This window comes from Carlito syrichta, unplaced genomic scaffold (assembly GCF_000164805.1).
Source record: "Carlito syrichta isolate Samal-C Ts95f unplaced genomic scaffold, Tarsius_syrichta-2.0.1 Scaffold160356, whole genome shotgun sequence".
Taxonomy (NCBI): Eukaryota; Metazoa; Chordata; class Mammalia; order Primates; family Tarsiidae; genus Carlito; species Carlito syrichta.
The window spans coordinates 95,178-113,265 of NW_007104452.1; the positions used below are offsets into that span (position 1 = coordinate 95,178).

The 18,088-nt window shown below is 35.4% G+C and overlaps 1 protein-coding gene across 1 annotated transcript in view; it reads right to left on the bottom strand.

The window, feature by feature from the left end:
- The window catches only part of OXCT1 (3-oxoacid CoA-transferase 1), a 159,271-nt gene that overhangs the window by 46,262 nt on the left and 94,921 nt on the right, over positions 1-18,088 (bottom strand). Inside the window, exons 13-14 of the mRNA XM_008051085.2 lie at positions 14,772-14,844; positions 14,094-14,169 (exon numbers count right to left, since the gene is read on the bottom strand). Of these exons, the coding sequence (XP_008049276.1) occupies positions 14,094-14,169; positions 14,772-14,844 (149 nt within the window). The remainder of the gene's footprint in view (positions 1-14,093; positions 14,170-14,771; positions 14,845-18,088) is intronic.

Here is an 18,088-nt window from a genome sequence, read left to right on the forward strand (position 1 = left end):
GAAAGAGAGAGATGTTTAACGCTATTATAATTCAAAGAGGGACTGTAAATAAATTTAGAGCTAGGATAACATAAAAGTAGATATAAATAATAAAAAAGAAATAAATATTAACATCTACAGCATTAGAAAAAAGTATAATACCAGTTTGTGGGAAAATTGAAGAAACTGTACAAGCATATTACATGTTGATTTGGACAAATAAATTTGAAACTCCAAAAGAAATGAATGTTTTGCAACAAAATGCAAATTTGATAACATGCTGCAAGAAGTAACAAAATTTGAGGAGACCAATAGGCATACAAATATCTTACAAATTATTAAAAACTATTTGTATTAAAAGAATAACAATAATTCAACATCAATATAAATAATATTAACAAATTAAAGGTGAAAAACTGTGAGATTAGGTCAATAAATGAAAACTTACTGAACTAAACTCAACTGCCATTCAGTTTTAAAACTATAACCAAAAGGATTAGGGAACTTCTGAAACAGTATAAAGGACATTTATTAGAAACACAAACAAGCCCAATATTAAGTTAAAACTCTATAAATTATCATTACAAATAAAAAAATCATCAATCACTACGATTTATTCACAATGTTTTGGAGATTATATCATGAAAAATATATTGTTTTCAGATAAAAGAATTGTTTAGAATATCTAGGATTTTTAAAGAATTATAGCTAATAAGATAGTTTAGTAAAGTGAATGAATAAGTATCAGATGAATATACAGAAATTAATAGTTTTCCTTTATATTAGCAATGATAATTTAGAAACTGAAATTGACTATCCAAATCAAAATAGTGACAAAAACCATAAAATAAGACAACAAATGTAACAAAGGAGGTAAAATGAGACCTGAATAAATAGTAAAATGTACCATTTTCCTCGACAAGATAACTTAACTGTTGCACATTCATTGGTTCTTCCCAAATCAACATATTTAATGTTCAGTGTACTACACTGATCGTATAATACTCCCTTCTCATCTCTCATCATCTTCACTATAGAGATAATATTCTCTGTACAGAGGTCGACTATATTGAGTTTGCTTACCACTCTACCCCCACTGTTAATACAACACCTAATATAAAAATAAAAAATTCCTAATAACTTTTGTTGAATAAAGGATATCCTATTCATCACATTTTAGAAATAAAAAGATGAGGTCTAGAAAAGTTAGGTGACTTCACAGAGACACAGAGCAATGTGTCTTCTAAGTATGACTGAGAGAAACAAGGAAGGTTCTTTGTTTTGGGATGTTATATCTCAAAGGTAAATCTTACCCCATATAGTGTAAACAGCATCCTATAAGATTGCAAGACAGGAAAGATGAGTTCCAGTACTGACTAAGATAACTAGTTTTGTGACATAGGTCGAGTCACTCTGGGTTTAGGCTTTCTCTCATTTAACATTAGGGTGCTACATGGCTGTATAACAGTAAAAAATTATATCCATAATTCTTTACTGTTAGAAGGAATAACAGAATTGAGGTTTATAAAAGGAATCTTTTTATTAAAAAAATCCGAAAAGGATATTTCAGAGATGTTGAAATATTTATCAATAGATATTTATATTATACAGAGTTATACATTTATATAGATTTATTTGATATATAGTCTTTGCTTTAAAATTGTCATTGTCATTAGGTCCAGGGAGAGAGGGGAAAACTGTGAAGAAGTACAGATGACACAAGACTGTCTGAGTGGATAACTGTCTAAGCTAGATGTATGCATTTTACTATTCTGTTTTTATGTATAGCATAGTTAACAATTTCCTTAATAAAAATTTTTTTAAAGTAAAGATTGATCAAGTGTGAAGAAAGAAGAGTTCACCAACTGGGAATGCCAAGTTCAGTCATTTAATAAAATGTAGTCTTCAAGATTCATTACCCTTTAGCTGCAGGGTCATGTTGTCATTAGCCCTTTGATTTCATTCCCTGTGAAGTTATATCAACAGCATAATGATTTATCATATTCCTAATAATGGTTTTCTAGGAGGCCTCATTGATCATTTTTAATGTTTCTTCTCCTTCTTTTAAGTGGGCTTTTTAATGAGAAGGGGCTGTTGCAGTCATAAAAAATGCATCATTAGCCAAAGGGATATTATTGCAAATATCAAATTCACTCACTGCTCATTCTCTCCATAAAGAAAAAGTGAGGGAGAGAAGAGGAGAAGAGAGAGAGGGAGAGAGGGAGAGAGAGGGAGAGGGAGGGAGGGAGAGAGAGGGGAAGAGATGTGAGGAGAAGGGGGGGAGAAAGGGGGAGAAGAGAAAAGAGGGGGAGAGAGGAGGAGAGATTGACTTATTCAAAGAGAACCAAAATCTCACTCTATACAAAGAAGTTTGTCTCCTAACACTAGAGGAGATGGAAAATGATTAATAAAACTCTTGCAAGAGCTTCTGGGAGACAGTATAGCAGCATGGCTTGGAATCAATCAGATGTCTAGCTTACCTTTCTTTCATTCTCTGGATTGAATACATCCAAGTTCCAGTGAACAGTCAAAGGTCTTAGAGTTAAGTGGTTATTCCAAACTATATCATGTGAAACATAGCAAGGAGATAAATATTTCCCTTCTTACAGAACAGAAACAGACTCAGCAAGCAAAAGACAAAATCGCTTTATGATTACTAAAAATGGAGATAAAGAAAAGTCTGTTTCACATGATCATGTCCCTTTGCTTACCTAAAAGGTTTAACATGTGTGGGGACTAGGCTGTAAAATGACTTGTCAGTGAATTTGCTTTTGTTCTTTTTTGATCTTAATGTTAATCATTTTTTAAAACTTCTATTCAGCATTTTCCTTTGGAATGATTCTTATATTTCTACAACTGTGCTTCAATATTTCCCATTTGAGGAGTACTGAAGCTAATATTATAAAAATCCAAGTAGAAGACCTGGACTCTTTCAAGAATTCTTCATCTGATAGATTATTAAAAAACAAAATGGGCAAATAAAATGAATAAAGTACTTAACATACAACATTTAGGTTAATTATAAGTGATTAGGCAGTGGAGACTTTACAATTTGAGTAAGAACCTAAAGGAACTAGGATGCAAAAGAAAGAATATACATACAGTCCACCCAGAACCTCTCAAAAACCCCACCCAGAACAAGCTTCATATATACCCAGCACAGATCTTCAAACTGCAGCAGACTTTATCCTAAACAAAGAAATAATAGAACAATCATTTTCTCATAGTTTACAGAATGCTGTAAAGATATTTATGTATTTTGCCAGTTGTTTTGCTTCCAGCTTGAAAGGCATTCGTTAAATATCTCCAAAAGTTACCTGCAGCAAAATACAAAGTGCATAAGAGCAAAGGAGACTGTGATTCAAATCTCCATTTCATCACCTGCATGCAAGTGAACTTGAAGAGTTAACTCCCTTGGCCTGAGTCTCCCTCATCTATAATAACAGGGATGGTTATATTTAACTAACAGTGTTCTGTGAGGATTAAATGGCAATAAATATACAAATAATACAGCATAGTACCTGGCCAGTGGCATGTGCTTAATAACTGTTAGTTTCCTTCCTGCAAAAATAATACATTTAGAATTTGGCTGTGGATTTTAAACTTCAATCATAGCTTTTAAGCATCACAGGATCTTCCAAGTTAAACAAATTTTCCTTATAAAATGAATATACCAAATATGTTATTATCTATAAATATATGTTTAGTCTGAAAATTATTGGGTGTAAATAAGAAAACTGAAAATTAATTTTCAACATGTTTTCCAGTCAATGGAAAAGAGTATTTCTGTATAACCAAACATAGTATCCAAGTAAAGAATAATAGTAAAGAGCTTATATTTCTTATATCATACTAAATTCATAAATTACTAATACAAGTTTGCCTTTTTTTAAAAATGAATGCCCATCTGTTGAGTCACTATATAAGAAGGAAAGAGTTTTTTGCTCTTGGAAATTCTGCAAGCATTAAATGTGTCTCTAATTGACACAGGAAGCAAAGGTCCATCCCAATGGGTCAGTGCAGCTTTTATTTCCTGGTAGTACGAACAGGGCTTGGTTAGATTCTTCCACAGTCCTTTCTGTGGAAGGTGGGAAATAGATCAGGCTGGGAAGATCACTCAGAGATATAGGTACCATGGATGGGAAACACAGCTAAATGCACCAAGACTTAGCTAAAGATGAGCTTATGATGGAGAGTTAATGACAACAAGAAAACAATAGGCCCATGAGCAAAAGTAGTGGTAACGAGATGTTAGATTGGGACACTTCTTGTCTTGCTTTTGACTGAAGTTCAAATAGGAGAGCTACGGGATATAGAGTGCAGGTGAGATGCCCAGAAGTAGAATTAACAAAGGAAATGGTCAAAAACACATTCCAATACTCTTGAGTCTCTCGGCAAGAGTACAGTAGGGGATGGAAGAGGAGTTTGTATAAAGAACTTATTTGATGAAAAGTATACTGTGCTCCTAGGCCAGATGCTGTGGCTCATACTTGTAATCTCAGCACTTTGGGAGACGAGGCAAGAGGATTGCCTGAGCCCAGGGGCTTGAGACGAGCCTGGGCAACTTGGTAAGACCTCATTTCTACAATAAATAAAAAAATCAGCCAGGCATGGTGGTACGTACCTGTAGTTTCAACTACTTGGAAGGCTAAGGTGGAAAGATCACCTGAACCTAGCAGGTCGAGGCTGCAGTGGCCGGGAGTGTGTCACTGCACTCCAGCCTGGGCTACAGAGTAAGACTCCGACTCAAAAAAAAAGAAAACAAGAAAAAAGAAAGAAAGGTATACTGTGATCCTATAGCCCATTTCCCAGCAACCAAGAAAAGGGGTAAGGATATGCCTTCCTCTCACTCCGCTGTCAACTCACAGAGCCTTAAAGGCAGTCCCCTCAGTTAGGGAGTGTTACCAGACTCCAACCTGAGAAAGTTAAAGGAGCTATTTATTTGGGGTAAGTAACTACAATAGCACCGAAGGCACTGCAAAAAATGTGTGAGTCCTTTCCAGTGGGGGCCATGTGGGAGATGGTCAGTCTTAAGAAGTTTTAATACTTTGTCAACAGGACAAGCCAGGAAGGAGGAAGGACCCCACTAACGAGGGTCTCTGTATGAATTGTACTACAGGAAAATAAGGAGCTGCCAGGAAAGCATCAGGCAGCAGATGCAGGAGTGGCCCAGAAGGAGGCCTACAAAGACAACCAGTGTCCTGCCCCCAACACACACACACACACACACACACACACACACACACACACACACAAGAGGGAGGGAGGGAGGGAGGGATGGGGGGTAGAGAGGAAGAGATCAGCTTTAAACACTTTTAGGGACCAGAGAATCTAGAGCCAGAATATACTATTACCAGACACCAGCTAGGTAAGAATTTTTCTACCTGATTTTCTTATCTTCCCTTTCTCCTGAATTTTGATCCTGACAGGTGCCAAAGAGTGAGCTGAGAGAGGAGGATGCAGAAAGAAAAAAACAAAAGACTACCACACAACCTTTCCTAAATATAGGCAGACTATAGGAGGGAGAGCAGAATTGAGAGGAAATGTGTTACTTGTGAATGCTTATTAAAGCATTGTTCACTATTTCTAAATCAAGAGTGAGTTTGTGAATTAACGTGACGCAAAGACAGTTTATTTTCTGAGAGTGAGTTGAAATGTCGTGCAGCCTGAGTATTCATTAAAGACACAGGAAAAGCTTTCCTAACAGAATAAAGTTAAAGGCACCACAGGAGATAAAAATAGCAGTGTTTTTATTTCATCCCACATTTAGAGCTTGTTCAACATATTGGATACAGAAGAAACGCACACACCCTCACGCACATGCTTGTTACAGTTGGTCTCGTAATACACATTCACTAACACAGAGAATAGTCAATGCTTTTAAAATAACTAAAGACAGCAGCACTGGGATTTGATAACAGATGCTAGTTGCCACAAGCAAAAGGAAGGCCTTCAGAACAAGAGGGAAGGAGAGGATTAAGTACCCTCTGGAAGAGTAAGACACTACTGCCCTTTAAACAATCCCAGATGGCAGTTTTTTAAAGAAATGCAAGATAACAGAATAACTGTATGAAAAAAAAAGTGAATACCAGTGTTGGCAATAGAGTAGAACTAGTGTGAGTGTGAACTACAGCAATTTATTTGGATAGTAATTTAATAATATGCATCAAAAACCTAAAAAATTGACCAAGATATTCTACTTCTAGGGATTGATACTAAAAAAAAAAAATCCAATAAATACACAATGACATAAGTTCAAAAATATTAATGATATTAATATTAGAAAAATTAGGCTAAATGTGAAAAAGTAGCCTTTCAAGTACTGCAAAACCATAGTCTGCACATAGTCCTTTCTCTGAGAGAAAGGAAGCCAACAGGATAGGCCTACAATTGTCCCTGGCTTACTGTCTAAAGATAATTTGCAGGCTGTAGTATAGGAAGTAGAATCCAGAAGACCTGTTGGGTGCAGAGAGGCAAAAGCAACTAGAAATTGAGTTGAGATCTCAAAATACCAGAAAGGAGGTTGATACACAGAAAGAAAGAGCTCTGAAGATTTGAAGAAGAGTCACCTCAAGTTTTTGGCAGAGTCTTAATGTATGCATACATGAGAAGAAATTACCCAAAGCCTGGGGGAAAAAAATCACTGGCAGACATTAGGCAAAAAGTGCACAGAACTCACACAAGTCTGAGAACAATTCACATTCATACTAGCCAGTGAGAAAAGATTTCATCACACATGGGCATCAGGTAGAGTCCTCAGAAGAAAACTGCCTAAGTAGTAGGGCTAGATTAGACAAACTCAAGACTGCTCTCAACTAACCTTAACGAAGCTTAACAGGAAATACTGAAAGGATCAAACTGAGAGAAGGCTATAAGATGTGTAGTACAAGAAACATCAAAGGATGTCTTTAAAGCAGAAGAAAAACAACATCAAATAAATCTGCGTATGGGAAAAGTGCAGTAAAGAGCAAATATGTTGGAAAACTATACAAGGGTTTTTTTTCTCATTTTTTAATTACCTAAAAAGACAGTTGACCATTTAGAGCAAAAAAAGTAGCAAAGTATTGCTTGGGTTTAAATCACATGCAGAATAAAATGTATGATTAACAGTAACAAGTAGGTTAAGAGCAGGAAACAGAAGTTTACTGTTGCATGGTTTTTATATTACACTTAATGTGATGTATTACTATAAGTAAATTGTGATAAATAAAATATATATTGTAGACCCTAGACAAACCACTAAATAAATAATCCATAGTAAAGATAAAACAGACATTAAAAAATGCTTAACTGGTCCAAAAGAAATCACAGAAAAAAAAGAACAGATGAGGTAAACAGAAAAAAAAAAGTCATATACTGATAGATTTAAACTCAACCATGTTGATAATTACATTAAATGTAAATGGTCTAAATCTCCATTAAAAGTTAGAAATTTAAAAATGATAAAAAAGCAATATCTAACTACATGATTACAAAAAACCTACATAAATATAAAGACATTAATAGGTTACAGGTAGAAGAATAGATAAAGATATGTTATGCAGAGTGACTTTATTAGTATCAGAGAGTAGACTTTAGAATAAGGAATAGTGTGAGAGATAAGAGATAAAAAAATAAAGAGGTCAGTTCATTAAGTGAACATAATCTTAAATACATATAAATCTAAGTAGTAACAGATCTAAAATACATGAAGCAAAAAGTGATACAATTGAAAGAACAAACAGACAGATTGACAACTATAGCTGAAGAACTCAATAATACTCTCCTAGTATTCGACAGGACAAAGAGGAAGTGAATAACACTATCTATCTACTTACCCTAACTGAACTTACAGAATATTCTCACCCAACAAGAACAGAATATATATGCAAGTATAGAGAAACAGAGTCACCAAAATAGAATGTACTTTAGCCATAAACAAGCCTCAAATTTTAAAAGATTGAGACCTAAGAGAATATATTCTCTGACCTCAAAATAATTCAAGTGGAAATTATTAAAAGAAAGCTATGTGGAAAATCACCACATATTTAGAAATTAGTTGACAAACTTCTAAATAACCAGTGTGTCATAAAATATTAACTAGGAAAATCAATAATATTTTCAAGAAACTGATAACACAACATACAAAAATTTGTAGGATGTCACTAACACAGTGCTTAGAGAAAAATTTTTAGCATTGTTTGCTTATATGAGGGGGGGCCCTCCAAAGAACAGAATTTATTTACAAAAAATTGTGTATTTATTCCAACACGTTTAAACTTCAGTCACCTTCAAAGTACTCCCAGTTTGATGCAACACACCTATCAAGATGCTGTCTCTGCTGCTCAAAACAGTTTTTGAACTCATCAATTTTGATGCTTTTTAGTGCTTATGCCATTTTTGTTTCACCTCTTCCACATTAGCAAAACATTTCCCTTTAAAGACTTTTTTCATCGGGGGGGAAAAAAAAAAGTAGGACTGAGAATGAGTGGACAGAGAGTTTTTGTTCAAAAACTGCTAAACACAGCGCAGTGTGGGTAAGTGCGTTGTCATGGTGGAAGAACCAGTCACCCGTTTGCCACAACTCAGGACATTTCTACTGCAAATCATGACACAACCTTCTCAAAACTTCGGTTGACTGTTTGATCAAGAGGAACAAATTCTAAGTGTACTACAAGGGGCCTGCCCTCCAAAATATAATTCTGAGTTTTTTGCCCCCCCCCCATGTTAGAAAAGAAGAAAGCTTTCACATCAATGATCTAAAGCAGAAGCTGGCAAACTTTTCCTGTAAAGGGCCAAATGGTAAATATTTTAGGCTTTGGAAGCCATATAGTTTCTGTCCCAACTATTTAACTCTGCTGTTGTAGCACAAAAGTAGCTATAAACAATATTTAAGGTGTTCGCAGCTGCTCCTGCGCCGGCGCCAGCGCTGCCTCTAATTCGCCAAGCTCCAGCCGAAGGAGAAGGTGGGTAAGTGAAGAGGTCTTGTACAAAGCAAACTGCAGGCAAATCCACCGGTTGCAAAGCACCCAGGAAGCAACTGGCTACAAGCGCCACTTGCAAGAGCGCGCCCTCTACTGGAGGGATGAAGAAAACTCATCATTACAGGCCTGGTACTGTGGCACTCCGTGAAATTAGACGTTATCAGAAGTCCGCTGAACTTCTGATTCGAAAACTTCCTTTTCAGTGTCTGGTGCGAGAAATTGCTCAGGACTTCAAAACAGATCTGCGTTTCCAGAGCGCAGACCTATTGGTGCTTTGCAGGAGGCAAGTGAGGCCTATCCAGTTGGCCTTTTTGAAGACACTAGCCTGTGTGCTTTCCATGCCAAACGTGTAACAATTATTCAAAAAGACATGCAGCTATCACGCCACATACATGGAGAGCGTGTTTAAATCCACTATAATGGGAACCATTTCATTCTCAAAAAAGAAAAAATTCTCTTCTTCTGTTATTGGGAGTTCTGAACAGTAGAATCCCCCACCCCCCTACCACCCGCCCCATGGGGCCAAAAGGTACCTAAGTATATGACTACGAATGGAAAACTAGGGGACAGAAATCAGGTATTGGCAGTTTTTCCATTTTCATTTGTGTGTGAATTTTTTAATATAAAAGCGGGGATGTAAAGCATTATGCACGTCAAAATGTTTCAGTGAACAAGATTCAGGGGCTCAACTTTATAACAATTATAAATAGATCTGTTAAATTTTTCTGGACAATGCCAGCATTTGGATTTTTTTTTAAAACAAGTATATTTCTTATTGATGGGGAAAAAAAACAACAACCCAATATTTAAATAATTGCTTGTGGCTATATTCCAATAAAACTTTATGTTTAAAAAACAGGCAGTAGGCTAGATTTGGTTCATGGGCCAGTTTTCTGACCGATATTGGAATATCAGCTTCATAAATGCAGAGAATTATGTCAGTTTTGTTCATTGTTGCAACCTCCCAAAAAGCTAGTATATAGCCCTCAATACAAGTCTAATCAATACTTGTTGAATGAATGAACTAATTTAATCCCCTGAACAAGCACATGAATTAAAAAATTATTTTACAAATGAATACAATAAGAGGTAATAATGTGCTACATCAACAATAAGTGAAATAACCAATATTTAAGCTCAAGTCTGTCTAATTCCAAGTGAGCTTTCTACTATATTACATTAATAAGCTAAAAGCATTACTAAATAATTGTAAAAGCCTTTATACTACCTAATGAAGTGCCACCTGTCCTTTCTTCTTACTCACAAGTTGAACTTTCCTGAGCCTCAGGACCAAGTGAACAATACCCAATATGTTACAACTGTATCTAGATCTTTCTGTTTATATATTCATCTATGTCACAATTTTTATATCTCTTTCTATATATCTATTGATTTAATATTTGGAATGCAACTGATACAACTAAACAAATAGACTGAATCTTGAACACAAACCCCTTTAGTTCTGCAACTAGAAACACTACAGACTTAGCTTATTTAAAACAAACAGTATATATAATGGGCCCAATCAATTTTATGCACTCAGACATGTAGCATGCATGAGTACAGACATTAATTTGTACTTATTCTTTCCAAATGCATGAAGAAATAAAAGATGTGAGGAAAAAACAAACACCAAGAAATAGTCTCATTCTCCTTTGTCTTAAGAATGCCTCCTTCAACTCTCTCTACATAGAGAGGGCTCTTGGCTCTTGTACCACTCACGTACCAAACCATTTCCAGGGGGCTGCTATTTTGAGCTTTCAATAACCAGCTCTCATAGCTGATCATAAACATCTGCTTCCCTTCATAAGTCAATAATCAATGCCAGCTGTTTTCCAAAAATAGGCATAAGGAAAGCACCAGAGCAGTTCTGAATGTAGATTCAATAGACTGCACATCTTTTCACCTTTTATGAGCTTGCCTAAGATTTTTTCATCATCACAATAAGCAGGAAGCTTGAAGGAGTCAACTATGGTTTTATCAAATTTTCCCACTTTGGATGCTCAGGGTAGAATTATTAAAAATCTACGTATATGAGACCAACGCTGCATACTATAAAGCTATTCAAGGGTAAGACAGATAGCATCCATACCATCTGCCTGCCTTAAAGGCTTAATGTTTATTGTAATCTGATGCTGTAATGATTGATGATGGTGTCGTGATGTTGAGATTTCAAGGCCCATACAACCACTGAAAGATTATTACACTCAGTGAAAAGATAAAAGTAAGTGAAAAATGATATAATAAAGCTGAACTTTGCAGCTTTTTGACTGCCAAATCTTTCAATAAAAATATATCTAAATTATGTAAGTCAACATAAATCTTTGGGACAAATAAAAGTAGATTGCATATGGAAACTACATAAGGAGGGTAAGCTATATCTTATACATAACCAATTAAAGCAAGGAACATGTCCTCAAAGAGTTTAATTTTGGACTTAAATATGAACTTAGGATAAGTAGGTTGTACTGACCCCTGTAAAATTGTCTTGCTTATGCCAGTGTATTTTAAGGTCAATATTTTATCTTTAATGTTAAGTAATAGAACATTTATAAAAATGAAAATAATAACCACTACTTAGGGACTACTAGCAGTGCTCACTTTTCATTTTCTTTTCACTAAATCCTAGCAAAAACATTTGTTACACATCATATAATTTGTAAGAGGTAGAGCTGAAATTCAAACTAGATCTCTTCCAAACTAAACCTCATGGCCTTAATTCTGAAGCTGTCCTGAGTCCCAAAGTATAAAAATATACACTTTGCATTACATTAAAAGTCAGGAGGTGATTACCAGTTACTAAAGCAACAAAAGAAATGCTAGTAAGAAATAATTCTATCAACTTCCTTTATCAAAACAGTGGAACCGAACCCAAGAAGACGTTCATGCTTAATATTTCTCAACTATATTTTCCATGATGTTTCTACAGAATTCCAGAATTCCTCATCACCATCCAACTAGGTCCATTCCTTTGGAAACTCATGGGCTCAAAATTATATTAAGAAACTCATAAAGTAATAAACATGTTTTATTCATTCACAAAAATCTAAACAGGATATGTAAAGCTATGATACACATTGGAAACTCTTTCCTATAAATGATAAACACATACTGCACACTGTCACTATGAGAGCTTCCAGCCTCACTGTGTACTAAATCATAATATAAATAAGTCTTATGCTGACTTTTTAAAGATGTTCAAGTTCTCTGAAGGGAAGAACATGTTGAACATATTTCTGTGCCATACCCAGGACCACTGTGCAAATTGATTTCAAAAATCTTTAGTCCAGAGAAATAGACATATTTAAAACCCTATTACTTCTGTTCACAGTACCCAATGCTATACCCTTCATTGTCAAGCATCTGTAACTTCTTCTTACCTTATCATAACCTAATGCATTTTTATTTACCATTGCTATGTGTCAAGCTCTGTGTTATACTTTGTATGCATTATATCATTTATTCCTTTATACAGGCCTATAAAGTAGAAACTATTATATCATTCCCATTTTACAGATGAAGAAAAGTAGACACCTGGTTGCAGTTACACTACTAGCAAGTGACAAAAACAGGATTTCAATTCAGGTCTATCTCACAACAGGGCCCTTGCTCAAAATCATTAAGCTACAGGAGCCACACAGGACCCCTGAAATCATTTAGTCTAAAACTCTCATTTTATGGATGAGGATGTTTTAACTCAAAATATTTAAGTGATATATCTTCAAGGCCATACCTTGATCACTGATAGAATCAGGGCTAAAAACTAGGGCTTGCTTTCCTATGTTCCTTCTACTACCCCATAAAAACTTTTATAAAAACTTGAAAGTAGAAATTCATTCTGGTTTCCTACACAAATAAGTATTTCTATAAACTCAATCTGACAAGGCTCAAAAGACCCTCTTTGATTCTTTGAAGCTTCCAAAAGCCACCAACCCATATTAGTATAGCTGATTTGGAATAACCAATATTTTTACAACTGAAATAACATAATCCATCAATTTGCTAAGAGTTCTTACTATGATGACTCAGGGGCATTTTGCTCTTACCTTTGAAGTATGAATAAATTGTGATCATTTTTTAATACACAGGTTCTCAAACTTGGTCACATATTAAAATAACCTGTGTTGCTTTGAACTGCCCATTTTAAAACTCTGAGGTGATTCCAATATGCAACTAAGTTTGAGAACCAGAGTTTTCATAATAATTAAAATTTTAAAGTAATATTTCAGGTGGTATTAGATTAAAAGAACTGAACTAGCACACAATCTCTAACATTATTACCAACTATATTAATCCATCTTCCTCAAAAAATTATTATATAAGAATCTAACATTAAAAAAACCTGTCACAACACAGAACACCAGCCTTAGTTACTTGACAAGATTCCTATTAGCTGGTGCGATAGAGAAATGCACGGGAATCCTTAAACACACATATAAAAAGAGTCACCTAGGCTACCAACCAAAAGGAGCTCATAATCATGGTTACACATCCATTGTTGCTTCCATGCACATAATGAGGAAGCAATAACCTAGACTATAATGAACTACACTCATGAATTAAGTTACTGATAGCAGTCTTTTTGTCAAAGTTAATTCTAAGAAGTTTCTTCCTTGATTTAGGTCATTTTTTAAAATGAAAAATATATTTCACAAGCATGTTTAGCTATCATATTTTTGCATGTCATAATAGAAAACAATGGGATTATTTATGAGGTCACTTGACCAATCAAGAGAGGATTTCAATCACTGTGAATAAGAAAATAATAGAATTAACAAAATTGATAAAGATGTTAATTGTTCATTCTAGTATAAAACTTTAGTTATAATAAATATTTGTATTTCATCAAAGTGTAACTAACTAACTTATTTATTTACCTTCCCCAACTCTGTTTCTTCTAAGAAAAACATTTTGGACTTTACCTTTCCTATTTTTAGTCACAACTACTTAGTAAACAGGCAAAGCTGAATACTTCTCGGTGCTTACTTAATTAAAATGTGATTCAAACAAGAAATCCATATTAAAACACATTTCCATTTTTAAAATAATTAAAATTTGCCCTCATAGCAATTTGACAAGGCATTTTTTCTTAATATTTCAAAAATAATTATTCTGACCAAGGATAATTCAGAAGAAAAAATGTCTACTTACAGGTATCATCCAGTTAGCCAGGTCACCATATTTAGAAACCTGCATTGCTCCTAGCATTGTTAGATTGACATGTCCCCTGATAAATAAAAAGAGTAAATATAAAGCAAACCTCACAAGCTTAGGTCCCCTTTACTTGAAAATTCCCAGCAATTAAAATCATTCCATATCCCCAAATACATTTGCTTTCCCTCACAACCAGTTTCCAAATAGATCAGCTCCAAGCTGATTCAGAGAAATAACAACTAAGAGTTCTTTAAAAAAAAAATTATAGCCTATATTGTCTCCAAAAACAAATTATAAACAGGTGTATACAGTGAGACCATTTTCTTCAGTGAGGTGAATGTGACTAGATTTGAAGACAAACACTAGCTGGAAAGTGAACACAGCTTGAAGAAAATGTTAGTAACCTCAGAAAGGACCTTAAAATTGTATACTTCTGTCTAATTGGCACAAAAAGATCTATTCCATTTGGGGGGTTCTTTTCAGAATAGTGGGCTGGATATTGCAACACTCAACATTCAATGTGAATAATTTCATATCTTCTTGCAGCCAAACAAGTCCATGATAGCTTTCTGGCTGGTAAATGTGGCTGAGTTTCAGAACCTTGCTAACACACTCAGGGGATGACTCAGTTCATTCCATACGGTGTGAAACATGAGGGGCTCTGTTATTACCTACCCTCTAATCATTGCAAATGATTCATCGCTGGAGAAAAAAGAGGCTCCTGGAAGAACAGTAACTGTTTCCTTGCCTAAAAACAGACACAAAAGAAAGAAAGAAAGGCTATTAGATTTCTAAGAATATCATGGTGGACAGCAAGGTCTGTATCTTTGTTCCCAAAAGAAGTTAAGCTTTCGTTACCAAAATGCAGTGGCATAGGGGATAGAGGTTGGTGGGGGAGACAATAGGAACTTCCTATGAAGAGAAGTATTTTGTCATTGGCATTGTTCAGCATTGTCCCTGTGTATGGACAGGGACAATGAAAAGCAGATCAACCTTTAGCTTTACTATCATTTGGAAATTCTCTACAGGTAATGTACCCTTCTATTGACTATACCTGTCCAACCTCTCACCACCCTCGTTCACTTCATAAGCCACTGCTGAATACTAACAGGAATGAGGAGGAAGGGAGTCCTGGGTGACACCTGCCAGAATCCAGTGCTACTGTGAGTCACCAGAGCAGAGAGATTGTGGAATGAACATGAACATAAGGAGAAATGCAATTTTGAGGAGAATGACACTGGAAATACCCCTCCGTTGTTTTTTTTTTTTTTTCTTTTTTTGATCAACAAATAACTTTCAGCTGTAAGATGAATAAATTCTGAAGATCTAATGTACAGTATGGTAGTTACAGTAAATAACGTAGTATTGTATATTTGAGATTTGCTAGAAGAGTAGATCTTAAGTGTTCTCACCACCCCCACAAAAGGTAACTATGTGAGGTGATGAATGTGTCAACTAACTTGTTAGTTCACAAAGTATATATATAAAATCATTATGTACACTTTGAATATAAACAAATTTCTTTGCCAAGTATACCTCAATAAAGCTGAGGAAAAAGTAAAATATAAAATCAGCAAGTAGCCGGGTTCAGTGGCTCAGCCTGTAATCCCACGCCTTTGGGAGGCTGAGGTGAGTGGATTGCCTGAGCCCGCGGGTTCGAGACCCGCCTGGGCAGGCGAGACCTCATCTCTACAATAAAATCAAAAAATCAGCCGGGCGTGGTAGCGTGCGCCTGTAATTCCAGCTACTCGGAAGGCTGAGGCGGAAGGATCGCCGGAGCCCAGCAGGTCGAGGCTGCGGTGGCCGGGAGCGGCCACTGCACTCCAGTCTGGGCGACAGAGTGAGACTCCAACTCAAAAAAAAAAAAAAAATCAGCAAGTAATGTAGAAAGGACCCACCTAATTCCTTAACATCATTTGGCCCAAGCTCTCATCTTTTCATCTCTCTCTCTTTTCTCCCTCTGATTCATCTTTACTCTTTTGTACCTATAAGCATCTATTAAAACCACAGGACTTTGATAAAATTAGGGAATGATGTGATAATACCAGCCAATGTATTTAATGTTAACATCTAAAAGGTAACATCTAAGAGGATCTCTGCCAAAATATACATCTCGTAATAAAAGTTCAGAACTGAAAAAGATCTTCAAGGTCATCCTCTTCCCATACAACTAATAATATCACCTGACTCATATCCAAGCTACTCTCTTGATCTATTTCCTGTCTATTCAGAATTTTCAGATGCCTGGGAACAGCTCCTGGTATCAATCAGGGAAGTGCTCACATGCTATTTTGCCAAAGATAAGTGAACTGTCTGGAAATACCCCATGCGTGTCCCCAGTGTAATGAGGCAGACAAAAAGAGAAGAAAAGTGATTCCAAGACTAGAATAGAGAAAAGCTCCCAGACATAATAGAACTACAAGCAGTCTGATCACTCTCAGCTGTACAGTGTAGCTATAACCCTCAGCTTCTTAAGTCTTTCCCGATAGCTACCTTTTCCATCAATATTTTCCTCCATTCAAACTTGAGTATGGAGAAAGAATAAGCCTATTTATATCATGCTGAAATATGTATTCCCCAAGGGAATATGATTCTAAACAATGGAAACATTTTCACATCTTTCAAAGTACCATAAAACTGAAAAGCTTTGGAAAACATTTTCTGATATGGTTAGTAGGGACTTTTAGACAGCATCTAAGACTTGGTGGATTAAGTGAGATAATGAATGTAACGTTCTTACTTTTGTGCCTGGCACAGAGAAAGAGCTCCATGAACATTAGTTTTTATTATTGTCAATTTTATTATTCCTCTACTTATAAAAGAGACAATGCCATGGGCCCTCTAGGGATGAATGTCACAGGACCAAGCAATTGGCTTATATTGTGGGGCTGTACAGCCAGCATATGTAAGCTTTAGGTTTTATGACAGGCATAATATAACTAAACTTTATTCTAACACAATGTCTATGTCCAGCAAATTCAGATCCTGTGAGATGGATAGTTGAAGAGGAATTTGTAGGACAAAAATGAAGAAAAACTTAAAAAGCCCCAGTTCTTTCTTAAATCACAATGCCTTCCAAAGGGCAAACTCCATTGGCTGAAAGGACATAGAAGACATTAGTTACCACTTTATAGGAAAGCCTGATCAATGGGGAGACCATTAGCTCTTCTTATATAATTTATGAAGCATGGTTTTATTAAGAAGCCCAAAAAACAACTCTCATAAAAAAATTTATGAGACTCCTGCTAATATATTCTAGTATTTTATAATTTACATTCTTTTGAAATGAGGTAAATTTTTAGCATTTTAAAATATCCAATATATAAACAAAATAAGTATCTTAAAGTTGAACCCATGCTTTTCAAATAAAATGTCCAAATTTGGTCAAGAAAAATCATATAACTATAATAAATAAGACAAGCAACATAAAGAAAGAGGGGTTTCTTATTTGGCTATTCCTATTGTTTGTCTTCTCTGATTTTTCTATGTGTAATCCGAATCTTTTCATGATACTTGGGCAACAGCAATCAATTTCATAAGCACTGAATCCTTTGGCTCATGATTTAACAGGTCATTCACTCAATGCTAAGTGTCTATTATATGCCTTAAACAGTGTTATAAACAAAATTCATTTGTCCTAAACTAGTGATTCTCAAACATTCATCAGAATCACATGGGGGGGGCTTATAAAAATGCAAATTGCAACACACAACTCCTGGAGTTTCTAATTCAGTAAATATGTGGTGGGGCCTGAGAAGTGCCTTTCTAGAACATCCTCAGTGATACCAATGCTTTGGCTGCGGGGACCACTCTTTGAGAAGCACTGTCATAAGCAAAAGGAACTTACTACCCAGCAAGGGAGATATACAAAGACAAATAATTACAAGACAAAATATGGTATGCTTATGAGAGAGATACTAGATATGTTGTAGATTCAAGGCAAGGTCCTTTCTGAGCTGTAGATGAATTTGGACAGGACAAATGAGATGGGA